The sequence below is a fragment of the Cupressus sempervirens genome, chromosome 7, assembly GCF_028749045.1.
Source record: "Cupressus sempervirens isolate cs-2001-9-10 chromosome 7, ASM2874904v1, whole genome shotgun sequence".
Taxonomy (NCBI): domain Eukaryota; kingdom Viridiplantae; phylum Streptophyta; class Pinopsida; order Cupressales; family Cupressaceae; genus Cupressus; species Cupressus sempervirens.
The window spans coordinates 850174843-850188925 of NC_143124.1; the positions used below are offsets into that span (position 1 = coordinate 850174843).

The following is a 14083-nucleotide window of genomic DNA, read 5'->3' on the forward strand; positions in this document are numbered from 1 at the left end:
CACATATAGTAGGGGCTCAGTTTCCTTTTACAGTCGGGTCACATGTTGATGATGATATGAGTACATCTAGCATTCACACTTTGGATTCAAAGACTGTAGACAGGTTCATGAAGTCAGTTGGTATTGTTCACATTACTCAGGTGAGAAGTTTACTTGAATTGCCAGTTGGTTTCCGTTCATGGATTAGATGTTGGGATCCTTATCTTAGTACTTGGGATTGTTTTGACCGGAGATATTTATCATTCTTTGGTAGTAGTATCTGTTGCACCATCATGGACTTGATTAGTAGCTTGCCAGGTGTAGTTCTCATCCATGCCAGCAGCTTGTTTGATGTTGGAATTAGTTTTTACACACCTTTGTTGGGCATTGTTCATGTATCTAGTTGACCATTCTTGTTGGAATGGGTTGATGATCTCTCAGATATGACAAAGTTTACAGAAGAGTCCCAGGATCTGATTATTACAAATGACACCTAGGGGGATGTTGTGGACAGTTTTGAGGACTTAGTCTCCTCAACAGTTTCCTTTGATACGGAGGTTTATGTTGATGCTTCAGTCACTCCGTTTGATGATACAAGTTCAGCAGTTGGACTGCAGAATTTGGATGGCAGTATTACAGACGATAGCTACTATGAGGTTACTCCTTTGGACAGTGTACCAGGCGCAGAGTATAGGAGTTTGACCAGCCAGCACAATCGTGTGTTTAGTTAGCTGAGAGTTAGTGAGCGAGACATTGCTATCGTTTGCGAGCATTTCGATGCTACTCGTCAGTTGTTAGCAGTTTATGGATGGGGTTCTCCTACTAGTAATGAGTAGGGAGGCAGTTATCTTTCCTTGACGGAGATCCACTCTTTATGGGAGGCTATTCGGATTTTGAGACAGAATTATATGCAGTTGGTAGCCGATAGAGATTATCTTATGGAGTGGGGGAGTACAGCATACGAAGCATTATTGGCCAAGGAAGATGAGGTGAGTGAGCTTACTCAGCAGCTCGAGGTGACTTTTGAGATTCTTGAGAGTACACAGTTGGCTTTCGAGGAGTCACAATTTCATTTGGCTAAGGTGACCATGGAGTTAGAGCGACTGCAGTCTTTACCAGATTCTGTACAGTCACAAGTTGTGGTGTCTGGTGATTCGAGGATGTCCATGGTCGAGATTGTCAGAGATAGTGGAGATGGGGATGCATCCATCCTTGATACTAACATTGGCATATTGGGTTCATTCTCACTAGAGTCAGGTTCAGTTGAGTTGGGTGTTGCAACAGATTGTTGTGGTATGCCTGACATGGTGGTGGCCTTTAGTACTGATGGCATAGAGACTGGAGATGTCGTATCAAAGATTATGTGTGATGTTGGTGAGCCGGCAATTGACATGGTTCTTGCTAGTGATACTACTCCCTTGGCGATGTCTTCGGAGGTAGTAGTCAGTTCCAGCTTGGTTAGTGATCGATTGCAGCTAGTTTCATCTGGGTTGCAGTCTGAGCCATTGACTAAGATTGGCGCATTCTATCGGCATTACATTATGAGGTATGCTCATCAATTTACCTTTGATGACCATGTTGGTGAGATGATGATACAGAGATATACTTTGATTCCTAGTGCTTGTCATTAGTTATGGGATGGTTTGACGCCACAGGATGAGAGTTGTGATGGGCATGACATGGTGATAGGTTCTGCAGTTGAAAGCTTGATAATACATGACTTAGAGCAAGAGTTTGGGAGTGATGCTTCAGCGGTTGTTATTGATTCTACTCCTTTGGCTATGACATCTCCTGACTTAGCTAGTGATCAGTCACAGTGGATTGTATCACTTGTTCATGGTGAGCTGTTAACTGAGGTTGGTTCTTTTTATCAGCATTATACTGCAGGGTATGTGCATCAGTTAGCATTTGATCCTTGTGTTGAGGAGTTGATGGCAGGCAAATTTGGTTTGGGTTCCATTTCTTACTGTTTATCTTGTGATGTCTTTTCACCACCAGCGGTACATGGGAGTTATGGTAATGAGACAGTGGCCGGTGATTTGCAGAGTTGTGTTGACTGCAGGGGTTGTACAGTGTGTGGATTCTCCATACTTGGTACAGTTTCATTCGGGAGCATTCACCATTGTTGCAGAGTTGGATTATACATTCCGTATAGGCCAGTGGGATGCGTTGATGGTATTTACTGTGTTGGCAGCTTGATTTGCCCACTTTACTTGGGTTCTGATGTTCTAAGAGTTTGTGTCTCGTGGGTTTCTGACTATGGCAGTTGTGATTTTGGAGTTTGGTTGAGTTGTAATTGTCAGTTTGATTATGGATTCCTCTTGGTTATATTGCAGAGGATATTGCAGGAGCCTATGTTAATTAACAGTGGTATAGTTCATGACTACATTTGGGATCCAGGCGGATTCATTGGTTTATTGTTCAGCCATTGCTTGGGGACAAGCAAATTCAGGAAGGGTAGACTGTCATGTCCCCATTTTGGAGGCAGTTTGATTTAATTAATTTAATTAATTAGGTTGTCCAAAATAATGAATATTTTATGAGGATGAGTAATTAATTATATTAATTAAATAAATAAGTGGTATTAAGTTAATTATTTATAAAGTTATCAAATAAATAAATATTAAAAGGTAACTTTATATTTAATTAATTTAATAAAGTGACTTGAATTATAAAATATTTTATAAAGTCACTTTATAAAAAAAATCAAGAGTTCCCTTTTTGAGTACATACATGGACTTTGTAAAAGGAAAAAAAGAAGTAATATTAAAACTCATGTATTATCCCACATTGGCAAGACGGAAACGTGGAGCAAGTGAGGAAGGGATTAAAAGAAAGAGGATAGCTCTCATTTAAGCATGCTTGGAAAAATCAAAGAAATTGGGGAATTTTCTGGAGATTATATCTCAATAGTTTGAAGGACGAAATCCCTTCAAGCTGGAAATCTTGACGCCATTGAAAGATATGGTCTTGAGATTCAACATAGTAGCAATCCGAAAAAGCAGATACGAAAAAGCAGTTCGAAAAAGCGGAATCGAAAAAACAGGCTGCAAAAGCGGGTACGAAAAAGTAGTCTGAAAAAGCGGAACCGAAAAAGCAATTCGAAAAACGCAAAGCAGAAGGGGCAGCATTGAAGGAAATTATTACAGCCATCTACAACCAGGTTCTTTTGGTAGTATTGCTTTTTAGGGTGTTATAAGCTTTCAATTGTAAGTGTGCATTGTACCAGCATTATCATTTTGTAATCCATGTAAATGCCAAAGTCTTGGCCATATTTCATGAGCATTGTATTTTTTCATTGCAATTAAGAAGATAATAGTTGCTGGTGTCATTTAAGCAATTTAATATCATTATTTATCAGCTAGTTAGTTTGCATACCAACTGTTTGTAAAAATGTCAGTTGGCTGTAGGTGTTCATTTCTCATGCTTAGATCATATATATGCACTGAATATTGTCAAAATTAGTAGCACACTCATGTTAGGTCATTGCGTAGTCCATTGTAGTCTTCTAGCACAAGATTCTCATTGATGCAAATTGAAGAAAAAGTCAATTGAAGCTAGCTGAAATACTATATCAGTCATACGTCCCTTGCATGTGAATTGTTTGATGAAATTCCTTGAGCTTTCATCAGCATTTTTTGAGGGCAGATTTGAGGAAGGGTTATTATAGTGGTATCAGAGCTTGCTTGCAAAGTGTTTGACGAAATGTCAAACAACTAAAGTATAAAGATTTTTGGTGTTTGAAGAAGTTATAACCTATTGGGGTTATTACAGGTCCACCTCTGAAGCTGCTCTCAAGATCACCTTCTTTCCCCCATACAAAAACTCTGACTGCATGGGGTGGTGATGAATAATATACCTTCCAATACTCTGTAGCTACTGCATACCCAAAATAACATCATAATCCTCCAAGGGTAGAATATAGAAGTCATCTGTCAAAGTAAAATCCCCCATTTGAATACTAAGCTGTGAGATCCTTCTAGTGCAGCCCAAAATTGCACCATCTGCAACCTTTACTCCAAAACCCTCAAATATCTCAAATTGTAGCCCACATTTCTCAAACCAATTTCTGATCAATAAAGTTATGTGTAGCTCCTGTATCGACCAAGCTTATGATTCATTGGCCTTATAATGTACCTTTCAGTCGAAAGGTGTGGAATCTGGGATAACCAGAGAAGGTAGCCATGGTCACTTTGGCTACTGCCAATGATTCTGGCATGTCCAATTCCAATTGTGATTTCTCCTGATGAGTCTCCTCGAGACTGTTCTCAGTGTCAGTATCAGGTATCTCCTCATCACCAAACTCAGATGTCACCTAAATCAAATGAACCTTGCCCTTCCCCATACAATCGTGCCCTGGCTTCCAAGGTTCTTTGCATGAGAAGCTTAGTTTCTTCCCCCTCAAATCATTCTCTCTGGGTCCATCCTAGGAGGTCTAGCTGATTGACCATCCCTAAGCTGTGAGGTGTTGGCCTTCTGTGGAGGCCATGAATCTCTGAATGGCCTTTTATCCAATGGATAAGTAGGAGTGGTGTCTAGTCTCAATGTCACATCAATAACATCCTTAAGAGTGGCCGACTGGAAAGCATGAACCAATCCCTTAAGCCTGTCTTGCAATCCCTCAATGAATAGCATCACACTATGCTTCTAGGGCATATCAGGTACCATAACTGCAATGCGTTGGAACTCATTAACATTCGCCTCTACATGTCCAGTCTATCTAAGATGCGCCAACTCCCTATAGTAGACTTCAGTGTCCTTTCAGTCAAATCGAGTAATTGGCCGCTCAGTGAACTTAGCATAGGAATGAATCAAAGCGTGATCCTGGGTAACCAAACCACGGTGCCACCAGTCATAGGAAACCCCATCTAAATGCAATACAACAAACTATATAGCCTCTCTCTCTGGCATGGGTCGTAAGGATAAATAAATGTCCAGCTTGTGGACCCAAGCTCATGCACTCGAATTACTAGTGCTATCGTAAGTAGCCAATGAAATCTTCCTAGTAGCTCTACTAAGATCATTGTTCTGCTATGGCCTATTGCCTCTATCTCCTCTGAACTTGGTAGTATCCCTACATTGTGAACAATATTGGGGAAGAGGGAAAACATCCCTAACCTCTGGGGGTAAAGCTCTCCACTCAACTGTGGTTGCTTTGACGAATTCCTGGAATCCCATCTTAGGTGGATCAACCTGTGCTGGCCGCTCACTAGGTAAAAATTGTGGAAGCAAGGGTCTATCCGTAGCAGGCATACGAGGACGTCCCTATCTTTGGGAGTGAAGGGAGCTCCCAACCGACGTATGAGATCTATGACTTCCAACAACTGACACAGACTTACTGCGTCCTTGCCTGCCTCTTCGCCTGTCCAACTCTATCCGCTCCAAATTTTCCTGTAGCCTCTCAAGCGTCTGGACTATTATAGGTTGAGTATTGATGAGAGTCCTCAATAATTCTTTTTCATCCTCATCAGTGGTGTTTTGTGTGTTTCCTCTCTGTTCATCTGCCATAGTATTTCCTTGTTCAATTCCAAAACCTTGCTCAAGTTGAGCTCTCCTGCGCGTATAAAATCTATGTATCTCATCTCTTGGATGCATAGATTTGTAATCAAATCCATAGGCTGGCAAGATCAAGCTCTGATACCACTGAAATATCCCAAATGGATATTTTCTCTATTGCTGCTATAATATTTAATTATATAAATTATATTTTTCTGTAGATTTTTCTTTGATCTTATAGAGCTAGACAGAAGTTGTAGAAGAATGTTGTTTCTTTTTGTATTTTTCAGAATATAGGTATTACAATGAATAAATAATAACTGATAAATAGAAGTGAGAGAAATAATATGCAACAATACATACTAATCCGGAAATGATTCTAAAACCATAGCAACAGAGTCTGATTTATTCCAAAATAGTACCAATACAGATGTGCTTCAAACAAGATGGATGCTAGCTGAAAATGGGATCCAAGTGAGCTGCTGTAATAAACTCCAGGCTGAACCAAAGTGGCCACCTTCCCTAAAAATCCAGTGCCTACAAAGTGTAACTGCAATACTAGAAACCGATCCACTGCCTTGATCGAATTGTATGCATAGGAACCTTCGAATTTGATCTTGTTGAGGGGTACGTCCCAACAAATCTTCTCTCAGCACTAGGGTTTGTGTCCCAGGTGAGGAATGCTCTTTCAGAGCAATGGCATCCAAAATAGGATGATAAAATGATAAAGATACTCACTTTTAGGTTACCATCTCCTTATATCCCCTCTCCATTGGCAAATCGAACCCTAAAAGAAACCTAAAGTGGATTTCATTTAAACTTTATAATATAACATTATTTCCCAAATAAGGTGTCCAAATAGAGAGAAATCATTACTTTATTAATGACAAATAGCTCCAAGCATCAAATAAGTCCCGACAAGTGATAATCAAATAGTAGAGTCTAAGCTCTTTCCAACGAGCAATCACACATAGGCACATCGATCCAAATGGAGCCAAAAAACTCCTTATTTCTCCAAAATGACTAAACACTTAACCTTATTTAAATTATTAAAATGCTAATTTAGGAGAATATTTAAATATATTAAAATATTTTCCAAGTAGCCAAGAAACAACCCAAACACTTCCAAAATATGAAACTGAGTTTCTCACCTGCCTATGACTGATGCTGGACAACCTGGGCCAACTGGCAGTCTCATCCTCAAATCTAGGGATACTCCTAAAAGATAGGAAACACACCCAAATCTCTTGTAATTGAGATCAGGGGTGATCTCATAGAACCTCAACTCTAAAAAATGTCAAAACCTCCTAAAGGTAGGAATCTCCTCCTAAAATCAAGGAACTACCTCCTAAAATCAAGGAATTGCTCTCAACTGATCTACTATTGCTTGAAATACCCAATCCGGACATTGAAAACCTTGACTAAGTCCCTGATCACCATTGCCAACCTACGAGACCCCATAATAGGCTAACTCTCATGATACTGCTAGATAGAGCTAAAGAGGGGACATGACATGGCTCATGAAAGGGCTATGGAGATGTCAGTGTCAACCAAAATGTTAGCGAAGGTAGAGAGACCCATTGTAGCCGGAGCCTCATTCACATTTAAGAAATGACCAATAATATTTATAATGGCTTCAAAACAAGTGTTATACTAAAACTGAAGGAGAAGATTGGGGAGATGAAACCATATTCGACGCACATTAAGTGTTTCAATAAGAGGATAAAAGGAGATTGTCCAAGGTTTGGCCAAGGACTAGGCCCCCCAAACTTACAATTTGCTCAATACCAAAATTCGATTTTTAGAAGAGGAGAGGCAACAATAAAACACCTTTGCACAAGGGAAAAGCTCAAGGTTGCCTGAGACTAGGGATCTCCAAGAATTCGTCACCAACAATGAAGATTCAGAAGAGAAGACGAAAAACTAGAGAATCTACAAACCGACCTACAGTGTTGGCAGAAATCTACGTTATCCAACACATCCACACCACACACCACCACAGAGGATATCTTGGTGGAAGCGAGGTGTGGAGATTTCTCCTTCGACAGAACAACTTTGTCCAGCAACCATTTTGGCTACATGAGCAAAGCTTCGTCCAACAACAACACAAGAAGGCTGTGGGTGGATTCGCTCGTTCACCGTCTTAGCTGGTCAAGTACCAAGTCTCTTTGAAGAATTCCTAGAGAGCATTGCTATGGTAGAAACCCTTCCACCATAAGTGCCAGGAACAACAACCACTCCCGAATCAACTAGAGGTGGACTAGCACCCAGCACATCCACAAAAAGCCCCAAACTGGTTGAGGCAGAGAGATTTGAACAGAAGCCATAAATAGTAGAAACCATTATCAGAGCATCCTGCTGCAAACCAGAGAAGTCCTCCAAAAAGTCTTGTGTTGGTGGAGCCTTCCCTGCCGACTATGGCTTGGTAGAGAATGCAGTGTGAGGAGTCTGCATTCTTAAAATTTTCACAGTTGCAGCATGAGCTGGAGAGCTGTTTGAATTGTTAAAGCATTAGTACTGCTAAGAATCTGTTATTTTAGCTTCTATGACATAGTTTATTAGTCCGCTGACAAGTCCTAGTTGCAATACAAGGTGGGTTGAGGGGTGTAGCATCCACCATGAAGTCCAAAGAATGAACTTTAAAACCACGTAGACCATGGTGCACACCATTTTCATGATTTTTTAAAATATGATACTAACAAAGCCATAAAATAGAGATTTTGAAGTGTTTAATCAATATATGCCAATATGTAAATAATGCTTTGGATCAGCTAACCAAGGGACCTCATTTGGTTTCACACTAAAAGCTAAAAGTACTGCATCCAAGTGATTGCCAAGTAGTGCAACAGAGATTTATGTTGTTTGTGCTTGACTACACACAATAGTGGAAGCTTTGAGAATGGATTGTGGTTGAGAATACAACGTGACTATACTATCCCAAGAATACATTGTTTTGACTCTTGAGAATGACTCCTAGTATAGACTGTTTGTGAGAATGCTTACTGAGAATAGACTTTTTCTTGGAGTGACTTCCAAGTGCAGACTTATGTTGAGACAATTGAAAGGTTGTACATTGCTGAGGATATTGATCACTAGGCTGTACAATTGAATTTATAGGCTGGATAATAAAACATGTAGACTATGAAGAATACTCAGGCCATACAATGAGAAAATCACCATCAGATCGGACAACTAAATAAGTACCGTGTTGTACAACAAAAGTCTTCCACTGCAGAGTAGAAAATTGATCCTGTTGTACAACAATTTTTTTTTGAAACTGTACAATTGGAGGACTCTTATGTTGAACGACTGAGTTGCAAGTGCAAGTCATAAAACGGAAACGCTGGTGTTTCTTAAAGAAACAATTGTTAACTGAGAATTGAAATAGAAATATACTAAACTATCTAATTGACTATATACATTAAGTGACAAGATACGTTTAAAGATACATAATGTGACCAGATACAATAAGTGATTAAATGACCATTATGAGGCAAATAATACATAATTATTTGAATAAATCAAGAAAAAAAAAATCGATGAATTTAGGTGGGAAAAAATCAGAAAACCCTCCAGCCATATTTTTTGTGGAGAAAAAATCAGAAAACCTTCTATTGATGAGCAAATGCAGAATCTCTTGAATGAGGCAAAGTAAAATTCAAAAAGATGTAGTACCTTCAAAATCATCAGATATCTGCAATTTTAAAAACCCTTATTTTTGAAACTTTTGTTTATTATTAAAAAATGGGGAAAAAAAAAATTCCCGAAATTTCTAAAAGCTTTCTAGGATTCTACATAATTCTTCATAAAAAAATTGTTAAAAACTCATGGAATTTAATTCAAGATATGAAACTAGGAAAACTAACCTATTGGCTTTAATACAATGAAAGGATAATCGATTGATATTCAATGAGTAATTACAAAGGAAATGTAAGTTTCTAAAAGAAGGAAAGACATATACAATGTTTCTAAAAGAAACAATCAACTGACAACTGAAACAGAAATATACTAAACTATCTTATTGACTAAATACATTAAGTGATCAGATGCCTCTGAAGATACATTAAGTGACCAGATACAATGACTTAAATGACCATCATGAGGTAAATAATATAATATTATTCTAATATAGCAGTAATACAATATAAAAACGGAAGAGTTATAATATGGAGTTTGTACAATGAAAGGCTGTATGAGAAAGTGAACATTCTGTATGATGAATTGAAAATAAGGTCATACAAAGTACAATGCATGGACTGTAGGATGGTGGTAAGAGATAAAAGAGTAGTACATACAATATGTTTTGGAGGTTGTACAATGGTTTTTTATAGGTTGTACAATCACAACACTTTTTCCTCTCTTAGTATTATTTCAAATTTTTCATGTTTTTTCTTTTTTATTTTTTTTATTGTGTTTCTTTTAAAAAAAATATTTTGTAAAGTCGATTTGACATGATGACAAATACTAGTATGCTTGATGTTAAATATTTATCCCTCAGTTCTTTGAGATGCAGTGTCAATAATTTTGCATTCTTTGCAAAGTTGAATACCTCTATCAAAATTATTTTCTTTCACAAACTGTGGACAACATCCATAACACGTAAACATCCTTTTTTTCCAACTCATTTTTCCCTGGCTAGTTATCATCAAATAGTTGCTGTTCATCTTCATTGATATCTGTAGTTACAATAAATTTCAAGTGTAACAAAAATACTTCCAAGTTCATGATCCTCTGCACATGAATGAAATAGGCTAAGAGAATTTATTTCATCCTTTGGACATGATTGTAACTCCAAAATTACTTCATCATTTGTTTCCATCAAACACTGATTCTCTGTCCATTCATTTGTTTCCATCAACATTGATATGTTTATTCTTTTTTAGAGTTTGATCCATTCTCTTCCAGAGTCGAAACTTGATGAATTGAAGGAAGCTGCTTCATCACTATGTACTTGACTTATCAAATTAGATTATATATCCTTGTTCTCTTAGGAGATACTGATAGTATTCTTCTTTGGGTTGTGATTAAGTTTGGTTGCCACCAGTCAGCCCTGACCTAATTATATGTTTCTTTGATGAAATGATTACAACAAAAATGCTTGGGTTCCCATGATTACCCTATAATGTCCCCTAGTAAGGTTGGACATTATAGGGGAATCAAAATAGATTATATACCCTTGTTCTCTTAGGAGATAGTTTTCTTCTTTGGGTTGTGATCAAGTTTGGTTGCTACCGGCCAGCCCTGACCTAACAATGCATTATATGTTTCTTTGTTGAAATGATTACAACAAAAATGTTTGGGTTCCCATGATTACCCTATAATGTCCCCTAGTAAGGTTGGACACGATTATTACATATATAATCCAAACTTGACGATATAAGTCCTAAGAATATAACAATAATTCCAAATATCCAATTGTATTACTATTTGGCTTAAGGATGGAAGGTGTAGGTGCTGTCCAAGTTGCCTGGATACCAACTTTTCTATGGTTTCCCTCAAAATTTATAGGTCAAAGTCTGCATCCATCAAGGCTTACGAACACCGACCCCTACCCTATCTGGGGACAAAGATCTAGTTGCTTGGATTTATACAAGCCCCTCCTTGGCAACATCACACACTTCCCTCCATAAGTTAAATAATAGCAGAATTAAAAAAAAAAATTTTATATGCAATTATGTTTATATATATCATGAATATGTATGTAAATATTAATTATGCCTAATCCCTCATTAACAAGAATTGGAGTTATCTGTTCGTAACTGATAAGAAATAATGTATTTATAATCGCAAGGCTGTGCTCTTCCCTAATATGCTGATAAGGGACTGTATATACTTAGGTGTATATTCTGTAGTGTTTGTAGGATTGATAATTGCTGTTCTCTGACTCAAAATAAAACTATATTATTTTCCCATTCAATAACATTTTTTTTTTGTAAACTGTATTAATGTATTCAATCTTCTTTTATTTGCTTTTTTCCTTCCTTCTGAAGAGCACCTATTATATTTTTTCTCCTTATTCCCCTGGTCTGTCTGTCTATGCTGTGAGTTCTGTGTTTATATATTACCACAATAGCTATCAATCACGATGCCAAAAGATGACTCGTATCCTTTCACTAATCATAACCTTTCACATTAGATCATATTCATGATCGGTGATAACTGAGAGCTCAATAGTTAATCGTATCTTTTTGATTATTAATTCTCAATCCTAATTGAGCGAAGGATTATGATGTGTATGCTAATGGTCTTGTCTTTATCAATATCAATTGGTGTCGATGAATTATAATCGCTTTCTTACACCAGATGATATTGCTTCTATGCTGGTGCGCTAATAATTCTGAGGCACACTTACTAATGCAAATGATCTCTGGATATTCTTTATGACTTAATTGTTGCTACATACTCATATCAGCGTTGCCTTAATATTGATAACAATTCCCTCAATTCAACTTAGCATTACACGCTGATTTCACCTGATATGTAATTGATATTTGTAATGTTTCATTTAATTCTTTTTGCCGATACATCACTTCCATATTTGTTGTTATTATTATTGGGCTTTTACTTGATAATCACTGGATTCTGAATGTCAGCAATAGCCACAATGGCTGCTTAGTCATACTTCGATTAATATCTTCACTGTTAACTATTGACCGCTTCCCTCTCTACTGTAATTACTACCTGACACTTAATATTGTCTGTGCTTCCAGTTCCAATATTAATATGTGCTTACCCTCTATTTGTATGCACTGGTAATGCCATGATTGTTCTAAGCAATATATGACTATCAGTGCACTTATATTTAATCTTTATTTAATGGCAGACAAAGGTCATTATCCTTTTACTTTTGGGTGGTTAAATAATTGTAATAATATTTTATATATGTTCTTTTCAATAATGCTGTTGATTAATAGTTATTTCTTTTACTTAGTAGTAGTAAATTAGTAATTGCTGAATATATATTTTAATATTTTTTATTTATTTTATATTTCAATTCTATTGTGATTTAATATAAAATTTCATTGCTAGAGGGGGATATTACATACCCAAAGCCATGGAGGAAACTCCATAGTTAAGCGTGCTCAAGCTGGAGTAGTACTGGGATGGGTGACCTCCTGGGAAGTCTTGGTGCTTCACCCCTGTGAGCATCACCTAGATCCAATGAGTGCTAAGTGTTCCATTTATTCTCATGAGAGATGGATCCATGTTGAATCGCTACTCATGAAACATGGGTCAATGAGTTTGACTCAAAATCACATAGTTAAATCCTAATAGCAATATCACAATTTGACTTACTGTGGAAATTATCTCCTACTTCTCAATTGATGAGCTTAAGGGGCTTTCTAATGAATGGTTCATAAGGCACAACACTTGGTGAAGGTTTTGCAAATGGGGTTGCAAGCTTTGGGTTTAACCATGGAGGAAACTTCGTAGTTAAGCGCGCTCAGGCTGGAGTAGTACTGGGATGGGTGACCTCCTAGGAAGTCCCGGTGCTTCACCCCTATGAGCATCACCTAGATCCATTGAGTGCTAAGTGTTCTATTTATTCTCATGAGAGATGGATTCATGTTGAATCACTACTCATGAAACATGGGTCAATGAGTTTGACTCAAAATCACACAGTTAAATCCTGATAGCAATATCACAAATCAAGAATAGTTTGATCTATGTTTTATGAAAAAATAAGAATATACATTCATCCAGATCTCTAAGGTTACAAATTCCAAAATATAACATTCTTTGTTAGATTGTCTGAAGTGTGAAGTAAAATCCATTAATTACCACCAATCTAAGGAACTAGATTAATGGAAGCATCACGTCCCTTTCTGATGAAATGAAGTGTTCATGCTAATATCAGATTAACAATATATTTTTTGAGAGCTAAAGCTTAGCTATAAATCTACCTGGAAAAATTTAGCTTCAAACATAACGGATGATGTAGCTTGCATACACAAATATGTTTATGAAGAAGCTTTATCCGTTTCCAGAGTTGTTGAAATAACGTTTGCAGTATCTTATTATGAAGCCTTCTGAAACTACTGGGAATTGTACCTTATATTTCATCGGGAATGTTTTAGGACTCACTCTAATGTTTTTAATTTTAGACTGAACAACATAGAACAGATTCCTTACTACAAGGAAAAACAAACAACTCTGGCTGTTGTCATTGTGTGACAATATTGGAAGATATGCAACACAAATTACAATAGATATTAAACAAATACCAGTGGCACTTTCCATTGCATTTTCAAGTTACAATGACATGAGAATTTTGATGATTCCTTAACAAATTGGTGCAATTGTACTACAATAACATGACTGATCTCTTCTATATATTTTTCAAATGCAGGCCTTCGAGACCTTGTAGATTTTCTTCCAGCTTCCATTGCAACAATAGTCAGCTACTTTTCTGCAGAGGTTACTAGAGGTGTCTGGAAACCTGTATCAATGAATGGAACTGATTGGCCAAGTCCTGCTGCAAACCTTCTGTCGATTGAAGCTGTGATAAAGGAGATACTATCTGACACAGGTGTTCATGTACCAAGCCTTGTGATAGGTATTAGTTTTGATTCTTAGCCCTTGTACAATAGATTTAATGCATGGATTT

General features: G+C 37.3%; 1 protein-coding gene across 1 annotated transcript in view; it reads left to right on the forward strand.

The window, feature by feature from the left end:
* Positions 1-14083, forward strand: part of LOC149550086 (mediator of RNA polymerase II transcription subunit 33A-like) — a 226544-nt gene that overhangs the window by 210885 nt on the left and 1576 nt on the right. The window contains exon 11 of the mRNA XM_089793231.1: positions 13826-14032. Within this exon, the coding sequence (XP_089649357.1) occupies positions 13826-14032 (207 nt within the window). The remainder of the gene's footprint in view (positions 1-13825; positions 14033-14083) is intronic.